Raw genomic sequence first — 14145 nt, forward strand, 5'->3', positions numbered from 1 at the left:
GACGAGGACACGCACGATGACTTCGATTGGATTCTTTCGGTGAAGAAAGAAAAAAAGAAAGAACAGAATGAGAGCAAGTGGGAAGAAAAAGAGAGAGAGAGAGAGAGAGAGAGAAAGAGAAATGAGACCACGGCACGCCGCAGGAAATTGAATTTCGCCGTGAAGACAAGTGGTCGGTTGTTCGTCGAAAAGCAGTGGGAACAGTTTTAATAAAATCGTATTCTCGTTGGTTAAAAGAAGGAGGGAATGAGTTCGTCGATCGGTAAATATATAGACGACTCATACAATCAGATATGGAAAGAGAGAAAGAGAGAAATAGATAGATAGATAGACAGACAGATAGGTAGATAGATAGATATATATATATATATATATATATATATATATATATATATATATAGAGAGAGAGAGAGAGAGAGAGAGAGAAAGAGGAAGATAGAAACAAAAACAAAGAGAGAAAGAGGGGTGACAAAAGTTTACTTTTTCCAACGCGAGATCGTTCGTTCTTTGACGAGCAAACGAAACGCTGCTACCGCGGACTTGTAATTAATTTCATTCGAGCGAGATATACGAGAAAGAGAATGGGAACGTAACTACGAAAGCTTCTACCCTTACTATATAGAACGAACTATTATTCAGACTGGAGAATCGATAAAAGTATGTTAACGATGTCCCTCGCGATCTCGTCTAGTTTATTTTTCTTTATTCTCGCTTTTCTGACTGTCAATGAAAGCGAGCCAAGAGAATGGATCAGCAAATAGAAATAGAATAGAGAGAGAGAAAGAGAAATAGAGCGATAAAGAGAGAGAGAGAGAGAGAGAGAAAGAGAATTTTCGTAAAGATAAATAGAATTCTCAAAAGACTCACCCTCTTCGTCGCTACCGATCATAGCGTAACGTTCGTATCCAGTGAGATTCCTAACAGCACCAAGTCCAAAATCGTCCTTCGTCCATTGAATCGGTCCCTTTTGATCAAGAACTCGGCAAGGAAGCGTTACTCTACTACCGACCACCGCGGTTTGATCCATTGGCTCGATGGCGAATCGTTGATAAACTACTTCCGTCGTTGTAATCGGCTTTAACGTCGACACAGCCGACGAGGAGGAGGACGACGATGACAAGGATGAGGATGATGACGACGACGACGACGAGGACGAAGAGGAGGACGATGACGAAGACGAAGAGGAGGAAGATGAGGAGGAGGAGGAGGACGCGTTTGTCATGTTCGTACCCTCTATGCTCCTCGCTTCCATTGTTAGTAACAGTGTAAGGCAGATTACGATCGACCTCGTTCTTGATCCTGTCCTCGACCTGGAGCTGAAAGCAAAAAGGAAAATAACGATGAGGCGTTAGCGATACGAAAAGAAAAACGAGCGGTCCTTCGACTCGTTTGCAGAGTCAAAGAAAGTATATATACATGTGTATGTGTGTGTATGTGTGTGTGTGTGTGTATGTGGGTGTTAGAAAGAAAACGAGAGAGAGAGAGAGAGAGAGAGAGAGGGAGAGAGATGTCGATGGGAATGGCGAGCAAACCTGTTGAGACGGAATACTTTTTAAAAATTCATCATCGCGAAGAAGTCAAACGTTTCTCGGCAAGTTCTCGGCTCTATTCAAGAGAAACGAATGAAATGCAACTACATTATAACAGGTAGCGAGACATTTAAATAAGAACGCCTGGCTGTTTTTCATTGCTTATGAATTGTGTGCAAAAGTATTTCTTTATAAAAAGGAACAAACAGCATAAAAGATTATTAAAGTTTCCTTTTGTTAAACTTACAAAATTGCTCCATTTTTTCCAGGTTTCTTCTCTTTTTTTTTTTTTTTTATCCTTCTCTTTTTCTTTTTCTTTCCCCCTTTTTTCTTATTACATAAATGTACCCTCCTTTAATATACAAATTTATTTACCTTTCTTCTTTTTTTTTTCTTTTCTTTTTTTTTTTTTTCAAATTCGTTTACGTACATTTTTTTCAAGTTAAATTTTTTTAATGACCTCGCCGAGAACGTTGGACGCTTTCCTGCGTCCATTTACCTTCGAACCATACTTAATTTATCTTTATAGTCCCGTCGGATTCGAAAACGAAGTTACGGCCAAAAGAGCGAACCTCTCGTAAAATGGACGATAAAAGTATTGCCGTTTTGCAATTTATTACTACGTTCGGTGTTACTGCTTTATATGAGGCGAGACGTGTATATATATGTTCATGAATACAAATACATATGCATATCCATGAGAGTGTCTACACAAAGAGCAACTCTTTCGTTATTCATTCGTCGATTATTACATCAAATAAGCCATAAGGACAAAGTTGCGATGCTAATAATCGATTCAACTAACAGTTTTATATCGATTCCTCCTTGATTGTTTTTTTCTTCCCCCTTCTTTCTCTCTTTTTTCTTTTTTTTTTTTTTTCTCCTCTCTTTTTTTTTCTCTCTTTTTTTTCTTGTCGTTGTTTTTCATTCAACATCCAATCGATCATAGTCGCACCCGTGACGCTTCCATTTCTTTCCTATCTCTCTTCGTAGCATTTCAAAGGGCACTCCTATTTCTTCTCCTATGTTCATACTAAACAGGAAAACGAAATGGAGAAATTTCCAAGCGTGTTATCTCAAGAGTACAATTTCGAAATCGACTTTTCTAGTTTTATATTTCAATCTTTCTTGTAAGGTAGCACACCGTGAAATAGGAATAAGAACATTGAAAAGATAATGATAAGAAGTGAAAAAAAAAAAAAAAAACGTGAATGGGAAAGGTGACACCATAAAGAAGAAAAAACAAAGAATTTGTCGTCTAATTACGCCAGATAATTACAGTCTTTCCAAAGTGATCCTTTTTCCGAAAGTCGTTCCCCTTATTATCGTCCGATCTCGACATTTTCCGGATGGAAACGTTTTTCTCCGTAATGGAAAAGAAGAAAAAGAAAGAACGAGAGAGAGAGAGAGAGAGAGAGAGAGAGAGAGAGAGAGAGAGAAAGAGAGAGACTGAGATAACAAGAAGTAGAAAAAGATAGGTAGAAAGGGATAAAGAAAGGACGTTGTTGGTCACGAAATAATTTCTTGATTTCTTCATTGGGCACTCAATTAACCTCCGTTCCCCCCATTTATATTCAAATCAGTCCTCATCTGTCTTCATATCTGTTCTCGATCTAATAACTGGAGAATAGTCAAGGGAAAGATTTTTTTCTCTCTTTCTTCTCTCTCTCTCTCTCTCCCTCTCTCTCTCTCTCTCTACCACTTTATCTATCTCTTTTCCTTTTTCTTAGACCGACATCTTTCTTAATAGAAATGAGATGATCGATCGAATCGACGATTATACAACACAAAAGCTTTTCATTTCTATCGTACATATATAGACGCTTGATAAAACACAAAGATCCTTCATTGTTATTTCGTACAGTAGCCATCTTAAACGTGGGAGTAATCAAAAGAGCAAAGAACTTACATGCTCCTTTTTTTTTCTTTAACCATCTTTGATCTCACGTTCACTCGACAAGGAGTTTCGTTCGATGAGCTTAGACGGAAGCTCGTTTCTTGGAAGGGAAGCTGCAACGGTAAAGCGGTAAACCGACCTTCTTCTTGCTTGTCCCGTCTCGTTGCTGGATCCCAAGTAAAATGAGAGAGAGAGAGAGAGAGAGAGAGAGAGAGAGAGAGAGAGAAATGGAGGATGTCGTAAGATACTCGTACGACATCGTTCCCGACTGTTTCTTACAAGCTCAATAGGATAATAACCTCGACGAGTGACTGCTGGTAGAACGGTCTGAATGGAATGAAGAAATAACGAGTGTAATAATAATTGCGCTTGTGCCATGGTAATACCACTTGTATCTGTATATGTATGTATATATATATATATATATATATACAGGTTTATATATATATATATATATATATATATATATATATATATAGAATATGTATATATATAGAATGTTCCTAAAATGTTTGAGGTTAAATGTTGGTAATCGATAAAAATAAATAGCTTTCTTCTTTTACTTCTTCTTCTTCTTTTTATTCTCTTTTCTTATTTCTTTTTTTTTTTGTTGCTTTCAATGTTCTTTATAACGTTGAATATTTTACTAACACTCTATAGGTTGTATTAATGCAAGTAAAGAGAGTAAAGAATTTTTGTAGACTTACATGAGAAAAAATGGTCTTTGAAGGTAGACGTTTAACATAGGTCTTCGGCGGTCGTGTCGTGGGTTAACCTCTAACTGACCTTCCATAAACATGGAAATCAGTCTACCGTTTTGCAAGCGTATCGTTGTTAAAGCCGTAGCTTATATGGCCACGATATATCACGAAAGCGAAGCGTTCGCGTCCAACGCGCTCCAGATATTAACTGTGTTGTTCGGCCGAGCTACTTGCACGAATGACCCAGCCATTTTGCAGCCAGAGAAGATTATGTTTCGATGTGTATAAGAGAAATGATAAGTGAAGATGAAAACCTCGGTAAATGAGCAAGTACGCAAGTCCTTAAGTAACCTTTAGTTAGTATCAAAACTTTTCGATGTTTACACACATGTTATGTTTAGGTATATATATATATATATATATGTGTATATCTGTATATGAGTGTGTGTGAGTATGTAGGAACTTTTATACTCACAGTGCGTCTATGAATATAAATGTATTCACATATGTGTAAATGTATAAATGAGTATGAAATGTATCCATACATATATATATATATATATATATGTATGCATAAATATTCGTAATATGAATATTTCTAAGCGTATACATCTACATACGTATGCATTTCATACGAATGTATTCCATACGAAAATGGATGACTGGAAGCAGATCCGAAGTTTATGGATCGTCCCATGGGATATATATCCCATGACAGAAAGTATAGGCACGATACAGCAGCAACCTCTCTTGGTGTTTCGTAACGTCCCCATTGGATCGGATTTCGAAGTAAAACGTTCGTCCTTTCTTTTTAAAGGAACATAATCTCCAACACTACTCTAACGAGTGAATCCTTCTTTCCTTTTAAAACTTACGCAGATGTCAAAAAAGAAAAGAACAAAAAAAAAAAAAAAGAAAAAAGGACAAACAAAAAGGAGAAAAAAAAATTAGAAGAACGTAGCGATACTTTTTTAACGACTTCCCTCGATCTACGATCTCGTAATTCATCGACAACCGGCCAGATCGACGACGAAGGTTCGTGTTACAATGTCGCGCTCGTAGCGCTTCCTGGAACGAAGAAGCCGCTGTGTATCCCTCGGTGTCGTCGTTCGGGGGTTAAAAAAAAAAAAGAAACAACAGGAAAAATAAAAGGAGTAAAGGTAGAGAAAGAGGAAGATATATATATATATATATATATATATATATATATAGAGAGAGAGAGAGAGAGAGAGAGAGAGAAAAAATTGCCATTGTATCCGATAACGAATTTCCGTAGCGTATAGCGCGCGGTATGTATCGGATTTATGGCGGTTTCGCTTCCGCTTTATATTCCAACTTGGATGCAAGCCATTTCGAGTTTTCCTATAAGAGCAAAGTTTCATAGTATAGAGAAAAGATCTTTTTTTTTCTCCCCCCCCCATCTTTTTTTCCTTTTCGAATCTACCGTTAGAACAACAATTTTTCGATCATCACTGGCTTATTTTTGGAGTCTTATTCGAATGACGTAGACACAAAAAAATTTATTCAAAGAACTTAAAAATATCCGACTTCCGTTCGAAATTTCAAACAAGAAAATTCATATATTATCGACCAAATATTTTATACATACTGTTGGCGAAGAAGATAATTTGGTAGATTGAAATTGAGAACGAAAAAGCAACAAAATTAGAAATGAGATGTTTTTCATTGTACAGAATGAGTAAAATGAAAGAGAAATATAGAGAGATAAAGGGAGATAGATAGATAGATAGATACATAGATAAACAGGAGAGAGAGGAAAAGAGAGAGAGAGAGAGAGAGAGAGAGAGAGAAAGAGGGAAAGAGAGGGAGGAGGAGAGGTCAAGCGTGATATTTAATTTGGTTTTTGTGAGGCTAACTGATGGTTTTATCGCATTGTTTACGAGAGAAGGAAGGAAGAGTGGGAAAGAATGGAGAATGGCTTGCATGAAAATGTCACGCGTGCGACGTCAATGGATCCAATCAGGTTCTCTTGTTTTTTATCAATCGTGATAGAGAGAGAAAGAGAGAGAGAGAGAGAGAGAGAGAGAGAGTGAGAGAGAGCGTTGGAATTTCGTAGGGTACAATGACGTAATGGCGGGTGCGAGTAAACGCACGAACGAGAGCCTCCTCTTTCCAATGACGTCTACGCGTGCGTCGAGTGTTCTCTCTCTTTTATTCTCTTTCTCTCTCTCTCTCTCTCTCTCTGTTTCACACTTACTCTTTCACATGCATAGATCATGTGCTCTCGCTCACCGATAAAATAGCGCGACGCGGGCAGAAGCGTGCGATAATTAATTGCCATGCTGTTCCAACAATTAATCCCGAATGTCGCGACAATTATCGGCTAGAACTCATGGTAATGTTTAAATTTAAATGAGATCGTTGATCGGTACTTCAGTAGGATTGAGAGAGAAAGAGATAGAAAGTGAAAAAGATAGACAAGGGGAAAAGATAAAGAGCAAATAGATATAACACGGTACATTATTTTTACCTATTTGCAACTTATTTGTATCGAATTAATTCGATTTTCCTTAGAATATTTGACGGCAAACGTTACTTTCCGATGAAATAATAAAAAGTTCCTTTCCGTGAACTTTCATCGATAGAAATTAATCGATCGAAGACATTTATTAATATATCTCTGTGGTTAAACGATAAAAATGAAATTTTAATTATGCGATGATTTTATATGAGACGAAAGGGATGCTTTTCGCATTGAGACCACTCTAAAAGCAACTGAAGATCTTGTCTACTGAAAAAGAGAGACAAAGAGAAGGATAGACTAGATGGAAAGACAGAGAACGAGAGAGAGAGAGAGAGAGAGAGAGAGAGAGAGAGAGAGAGAGAGAGAGAAAGAAAGAAAGAAATAATGGCAGATAGAGACGACAAGGCCGTACTTTTTTCGTGAAACATAGAAGCCAAATGTAAAGTGTACGAGGGTTGGCTGAAACTAAGCGAAAGCTTCACAAAGGACTTTGTCCCGCGACGAAGCACGGAAGACTAGTTCCAAAGCTCTACGATCCAATGCCACCGATCAATTTGTTATGGGATGACCCAGTATCAAAGATAGGGGTCCCTTGGGTCAATGTAACTTGTTTTCGTATGGGATACCAACCCTCATAGGAAATACACATATATACTCGAATACGCGAGCTTGCACAAGCACGAATCGAAGTTGCACGCGTCTCCGCGTAGAAGCACCTATACGTTTGCGAATGTGTAACTTATGCAGGAACCGATATATCTACCTTCCTCTCGCTTCGACGGCTATCTAAATATAGCTACCAATACTTGTTCAATCGTATCTACGTACACACACGCGTACATACATACATACATACACATATAGACACTGTGACACGGAGATTACGATGTATATATATATATATATTCTTTGGTTATCTCGATCTTCGATACTTCTTTAAGTAAAAGGGAGATAAAAAGGATAGAGAGAAAGAAGGACATTTCGAAGGATATATTGTATATATCTTTTTAGATATATATATATATATATATATATATATATATATATCTGAAAAGATAAGGGAAAAATTGCAAATACGTTATTTTAATCTCTAATTTAAATAGAAAAATTATTTCTTTTCTAATTAAATAACTATCATTCATAGAATGTAATAAATTGATTTTATATAAATATATCAGAGAATTCTTTTAATTAAATTGATTTTAATATTTATTCCATTAAAAAGGAAAGGAACGTTTTACCTCGATGAATCAATTAGTATGATAAACGACGATCAAACAAGTCGCTCGACAAATTTGGCTAGGATGAACGTTTAAAAGAAGAAAAGTATACCTTTCGGAAGGAACGATTGACAAAGGGCGCGCATCATTTTCATAATGGGCTCGACGGACAAAGTATTCAGCAAGTGCTTTCGCTACTACCGTCGTTTGAAATGACGCGCCTGTCGCACTTCGAATCGTAAGAGAACACACCTTGATTGTTCTTAAGCGGCTCCCCTTGGTGGTGGTACTCGTCCGAATGAAACGCACTAAAAGCTGCACCGGATAGTTCTCTAAAAGCTTCGCTAGTACTTTCCTTCTTACGAAGCACATATTTCGTTCGATTTTTTTCTCTTATCATTTGGCAGTATCACATTAAGTGATAAAATTTTGAGGATCATGATATATAACCGCGATTTACATCATCAACAAATTTCATGAAAAAAATTTATCTGCTAGTAAAAATTGACTGATATACAAAAAATATTATTAGACGTGTAAAATGTTAATTAACGACGTTCAAACGGTGTACGATTTAATTCATTCACATTTTATTTATTTAATATATGAAAATGTTAAAATAATGATTAGAAAATCGTTAGTAATTCATTTTACACGATCACTTAAATCTATATAAAATGAATAAAATTCGTATCGTTTGTTCTCTTTGTAATACGGACGAAGTATTTTCATTCTCGTTTCGGTACTCTTTGCAAGTGGAGATTGCGAAGTGACCTACCCAATCTCAGTACTATAGCTCGAATGCCTATGCGTTTTCGTATAGAGTGTATGCAGCCATGTGTACCGTGTCGATGTTTCCCGACAACGCTACATTGTACGCCGTGCACACTGGAGTATGAATGTGTAAGTATGTACATACGTATGTACGTACCTATGTATAGATATGTACCTATATATGTACGAATATATATATATATATATATATGTGTGTGTGTGTATATATATATATAGTATTGGCGCGGGAGGCAAGTAGGCTTGGTATGCGCGACGTTTCACACGAGCCATGTTGATTGTCGTGTAAGCATACAATGCAGCAAGCGCAGTATGGCAACGGTTAGGCGTGCCGACGTAAGACGTCCATACTATAGTACTATTCCATAGTAGTTCATTCTTGAATACCGATAACTATCAAACAGGTCCCAAGAGATATACGTTTTCGTGGTATAAATGCCGTAATATTTGATGTCAACAATAATGTATATCGATACAAAAGCCTTTGTCGATTTCTTCTATAGAATTCTACGAAGACTAAATTTCTGAAAGTTTTTAAACTGAGCTCTCTTTCTCTCTCTCTCTCTCTCTCTCTCTCTCTCTCTCTGTCTTTTTTTTTGTTTCAGGATTATATTATATACGCCAAAGGTGTGAAAATAATAATTGGCGAAGTTGCAAGAGAACTTTCGCGGTTTCTCTAACGAGTTTGGAAATATGATTTACGATAAAAATGATATACCCTCTGTGAGGGTGAATAAGTGAGTGAGCAAGAGAGAGAGGGAGAAGGAGAAGATAGGAAGAAGAGAGAGGAAGAGAGATGGAATAAAACGTATATAGGGAGAAACTTCATTCTTTTTCTTTTTTCTTTTTTTTTTTTTTTTCTTTTTTTTTCTTTTTACGCGACAGATGGCCGCTCCATTACTCGATGCAGCTTCCATTTCGTAGCTGCGATTTCAGTTCCATTGGCACAGCCGTCGCGGAGTTAAGGAAGTACTAATGGCTTCGTTAATGTCGACCGATTCGAACGAGAAATAATGCTTAAATCCTGAACCACTGGAGCACTCCCTCAAGTGTAATCTCAATCCCTTGTTACTTTCCTCTTTCTCTTTCTCACTTACTCACTCCCTCTCATATTCCTATACTCTCTCTTTGTCTCTCTTTGTCTCTCTCTCTCTCTCTCTCTCTCTCTCTCTCTCTATCTCTTCTCATTCGATGAGATTAAGTTCTGCTTCCGGTATCCTTTCGAAGCCAATCAAAAATGATGTCGCTATGACTCAGCCGTGAAACGATATATGTAATACATACATATGTGCGTATGTATGCTTATGAAAGTAATCTCGCAAACGGTGGGCGTTAACGTTAATCGTTCATTCCAACACGTTTATTTTAGGCGTTTCGTATGATTGTAAAATATATCCTATAGAGGGAGGGTAACAAAAAAAAAAAAAATTGTTTATCTGACTGTCCACGATTATTATTCTTTTTTTTTTTCTTCTTTTTTTTATTTTTTTTTACGATAAAAAAAGAGTTTATGATATATAACCCAGACAATCAAATCAATACACTTCACATTTCGATTTCTATCGTCCAAATATTTATCATTTGATTGGAAATCAAAGATATTGATTTCAATTCGATGATTTAATCGACCGTATCCGTTTTCTAATTTGTATGAATTCGACGAGGTCATAAAATTTTTTTCAAACGTTTGCAATATAACGTTTGAAATGGTGTTTCATAATGTTTTACGATATACGTGAACCATTCTGAAAACTGATCTTTTATATCCATTTCTATATACCTATATACAAGCAAAAATGTTTTCAGTGAAAAATACAGTTCCGTGTTACACTACGTCATATTTTATCCTGTTATCGTTTCTTAATGATTTCAAAAGCACACCTACTTTCCATCCGGCAAAGGTTTCCGGTCGTACAAATCGAACACGGCTGTATTTTATTCTCTTATCCACGTGATGATCCTATATGAATTATTCAAAGGAATATACATTGTATTTCTCTGTAATGATAAGTAAGTACGATATAGTATACCATACCTTACCAGATGGGTGATAATTAAATCGAAATAAACTGGACGATTTACGAGTATCTATTTTCACTATCCAAGACAACATTTAATAAGCGAGCTTTCTCAAGATAACTATCGTCTTTTTCTCTTCGAATACAATGGTTGAACCAATAAAGGTTCAGGCAAACATCTCCAGGGAATAAAATATATAGAACTTTGTCGAAGATTTTACGGTCGAAAAATTCCAATTTATACGAAGACGTCGTCGTCGTCGTCGTCGTTCGCTCTAACAAGCTCGATCTTGACTCGACTCTCGGACGAATCGAAGATTGGCCGCCTGATGCAAGGGTAACACCTCGAGAAAATATTCTCATGACTTGTCCTCAAAGTTACCAACGTTTCGAGAAGGACGACGTGTCGTTGAAACGTTGGATAGGATATAGCTATGCATCTGGGAATATATATATATATATATATATATATATATATATATATATATATATATGTATGTACGTTCGCGTGGCTTCGACGGTAGATTCGTACGACGAGTCTACATAATATCAAAGTTACGTCGTCGTCGTCGTCGTCGTCGTCGTCGTCGTCGTCACACGACAGTACGTTACCTGCTTTCTGATGGGAAAACTTGTATCGCATACTCACACATATACACGCATATATATATATATATAACACAGCCACATGTATATTATCGTAATGTATCGTGCGTATATGTATATATATATATATATATATATATATAAAACATACGTCCCACGAGAAAATTTAACGGCGACGACGTCGACTCCGACGACGACTCGACGGCTACGTCGATCGTTTCGAAGTCACGTCAATGTCGTTGAAAGTTAATTTAGTTTTTCTCAACGTCCTACGAGAGCTTATACCACTTGCTCTTTCCTACTCGTTATTATAAGAATCTCAAACGTTTCGATCGATCGATCGTTTCGATGGTGCGTGTAGCTATAAACTTACCTTTGAGCTTGTTAATCGGTTGTGCAACACGTGGTATGAACTTGGCTTAAAAAAGAAAATAAATTTTTCTCCTATCTCTCTCTCTCTCTCTCTCTCTCTCACTCTCTTTCTCTCTCTTTTTCTCTCTTTCACTTTATTTCTCTAGTGATACTTGCATGCCATATATTTTATACTAGAACCCTTGAAAATATACTTTTAAAGAACCCTTACGTCCGTCATTTTGGACGTTTCGAAGGTGTTGAAGTTTACTTATTACCTCGTTTTTCTTCTCGCGTTTTTCTTATCGATTATATCCGATGGTTTCACTTTTATTTATGATATACTCGACGTTCACGCAAAACATGATAAATATGAAATAAATTATTTTCACGGATGTATGTTAATTACATTGTTATTTTCAATAATGAATTTTCTTATTTAAAGATACGTTCAAATTGAAATTAAAACGAAGATCCTACTTTGAAAATATTATTTCACATTTTAAGATCCTCACTAAAAGATCTTATTTATCACTTCATTTTTCTTCTCTAGCCATAATTCTACGGTTGAACGCATCAACTCGGCCGGGTGAGAGAGAATTCATCCGCAATGCAGAAACTAGACGACCACGCAAATTCAATATTTGCCTCGCGATGAAATGATCATGAAACGAAGAGAAATGCGTGCACGCGCGCGCGTACCTACATGACCTAGATGGTTAAAACGTTCTTCGTGAGGGTCGATCGTACCAAAGCGTAGGGACGCGCGTTCGAGCGTATATCGAGAAAACGATGTTCACATACATAATAATATAGTTCATAGTATGAATATAAACGATGATTAATCGACAAATTTATGTATTTATAGAATTAATGTAACATCGTTATTAAGATTTTCTGATAATTTTTAAAGTTCCTATTTTTGTTCTATCTTATTATTAATTTAATATAAATTGATAGTGTGCCAAATTAAATTTAAAATTGAGAGAAAAAAAAAAATAAAAGGATTTTAAAGTTTAATCGTTTTTGAAATATGTCGAACAATTTTGTAACAAATAAGTATTTCTATTGAAAAAAATAACTTACACGAACGTTATTTTCAAGGTTGAGGCACCCTTTAAATCTCTTCTCTCTCTCTCTCTCTCTCTCTCTCTCACCCTCCCCTGTATATACTTGTACATGTGTATATAGACCTTTGTACATACACATTCAAGAAGAGAATGCGAGTTATGCGTCGTATTGTTATACTACGATACGTATGTCATACGTGTAAGGGGGTAATATGTTCAACCACGCTCGAGCTAGACGTTGCCAACGTACTTGCCATTTACGCACTGGGAAATTGCAGTTGCCGTTCTCTACGGTCCTTCGCAATATGGGAAACCACGGAAAAATGGAACTCGCGAATGGATTCAATTGCTTTTTGCCCGCGAGTACGCTGCAATTTAAATAGAGCGCATGGAAAATACGCTTACTAGGAAAATATTCTGTACTTTTTTTCCTTGAAACCAGAACCCTTTTTGGCCTTCGGCAAATATTCTCTATCTACTTTACCTACCTACCCACTTACCTATCTATCTACCACTTGGATATGTTGCTATGGTATAATAAATATGTTTGAAATTGGAAACGAAGATTGCTTTGCTAATTTGTGAAAATGGAGTCTCGTTTCCGAGCTTTCTCGTGAAGACGATATTTCGAGGAAGTTGGAAGCGTGCGAAAGAAACATTTTTTTTCCACTTTCCTGGGATCGATTATAATTCATAGAATATACGAGCGTTCACCACGTCATGCTTTTGTCGCTTTTACCATAAAGTAGAATTCGTTCAATACAATGTTACATCCGGTTTCTATAATAATAATGGCTTCGTGTAATACATGCATCTCGTTCTATATTATTGTATTATTCGATATTTATTGTTCGATATTTGTATACGAGTTTTCGTTGTAACAATATATTTTCGATCGATATATTATATATGATAAATAAACCGTGACCTATATAAATTAGAGAGAGAGAGAGAGAGAGAGAGACATATTCTTTTTTCTTTTTTCTTTCTTTTTTACAGAAAAATGTTATCAATATTGAGACATTTTTTGTATTGACCTATGTTTATAAAATTTATAAGTATTCATTTGACGATATAAAACTTATAGGATTGTATTGCTGATAAAAGAATAACTTTCGATGATCTAAATCCTGTGAAATACTCGAATGGAACTAGAAAATGGTTTTGCAAGAATCGACAGTATTAAGGGATTAAAAGTGAAATCGTTTTCGAGTTTAATCTATCTATCTGTGAACAAAGTTGATAAAAATTTTCCAAAACGAATTTTCTTTACGAACGTATGAAAGTTATCATCGTACCTATCAAAAAACGTACGATTTCATTATCACAATATAAAACGTGACTTTCCGTTCAGGCGTTAAATAATATCATGGACAATAATACAATAACGAGACTCTTTTGGAACGATATCAATTGATTGATAAAAAGATAATGTTGCTTTTCACGTCGATATGCTATTGCTTCGATGCATAGAAT

General features: G+C 36.1%; 1 protein-coding gene across 5 annotated transcripts in view; it reads right to left on the reverse strand.

Annotated features, from left to right (window-relative positions):
* Window positions 1–14145, reverse strand: part of LOC124425719 (irregular chiasm C-roughest protein-like) — a 135993-nt gene that overhangs the window by 47828 nt on the left and 74020 nt on the right. For 3 of the 5 annotated variants that reach the window (XM_046966460.1, XM_046966459.1, XM_046966457.1), the window contains one exon: window positions 868–1316. In XM_046966460.1, the coding sequence (XP_046822416.1) occupies window positions 868–1316 (449 nt within the window). Of the gene's footprint in view, window positions 1–867; window positions 1317–3438; window positions 3584–4133; window positions 4390–14145 lie in introns of those variants that run through there. The other 2 variants (XM_046966461.1, XM_046966462.1) reach the window with 2 other exon arrangements.

Source organism: Vespa crabro, chromosome 7 (assembly GCF_910589235.1).
Source record: "Vespa crabro chromosome 7, iyVesCrab1.2, whole genome shotgun sequence".
Taxonomy (NCBI): domain Eukaryota; kingdom Metazoa; phylum Arthropoda; class Insecta; order Hymenoptera; family Vespidae; genus Vespa; species Vespa crabro.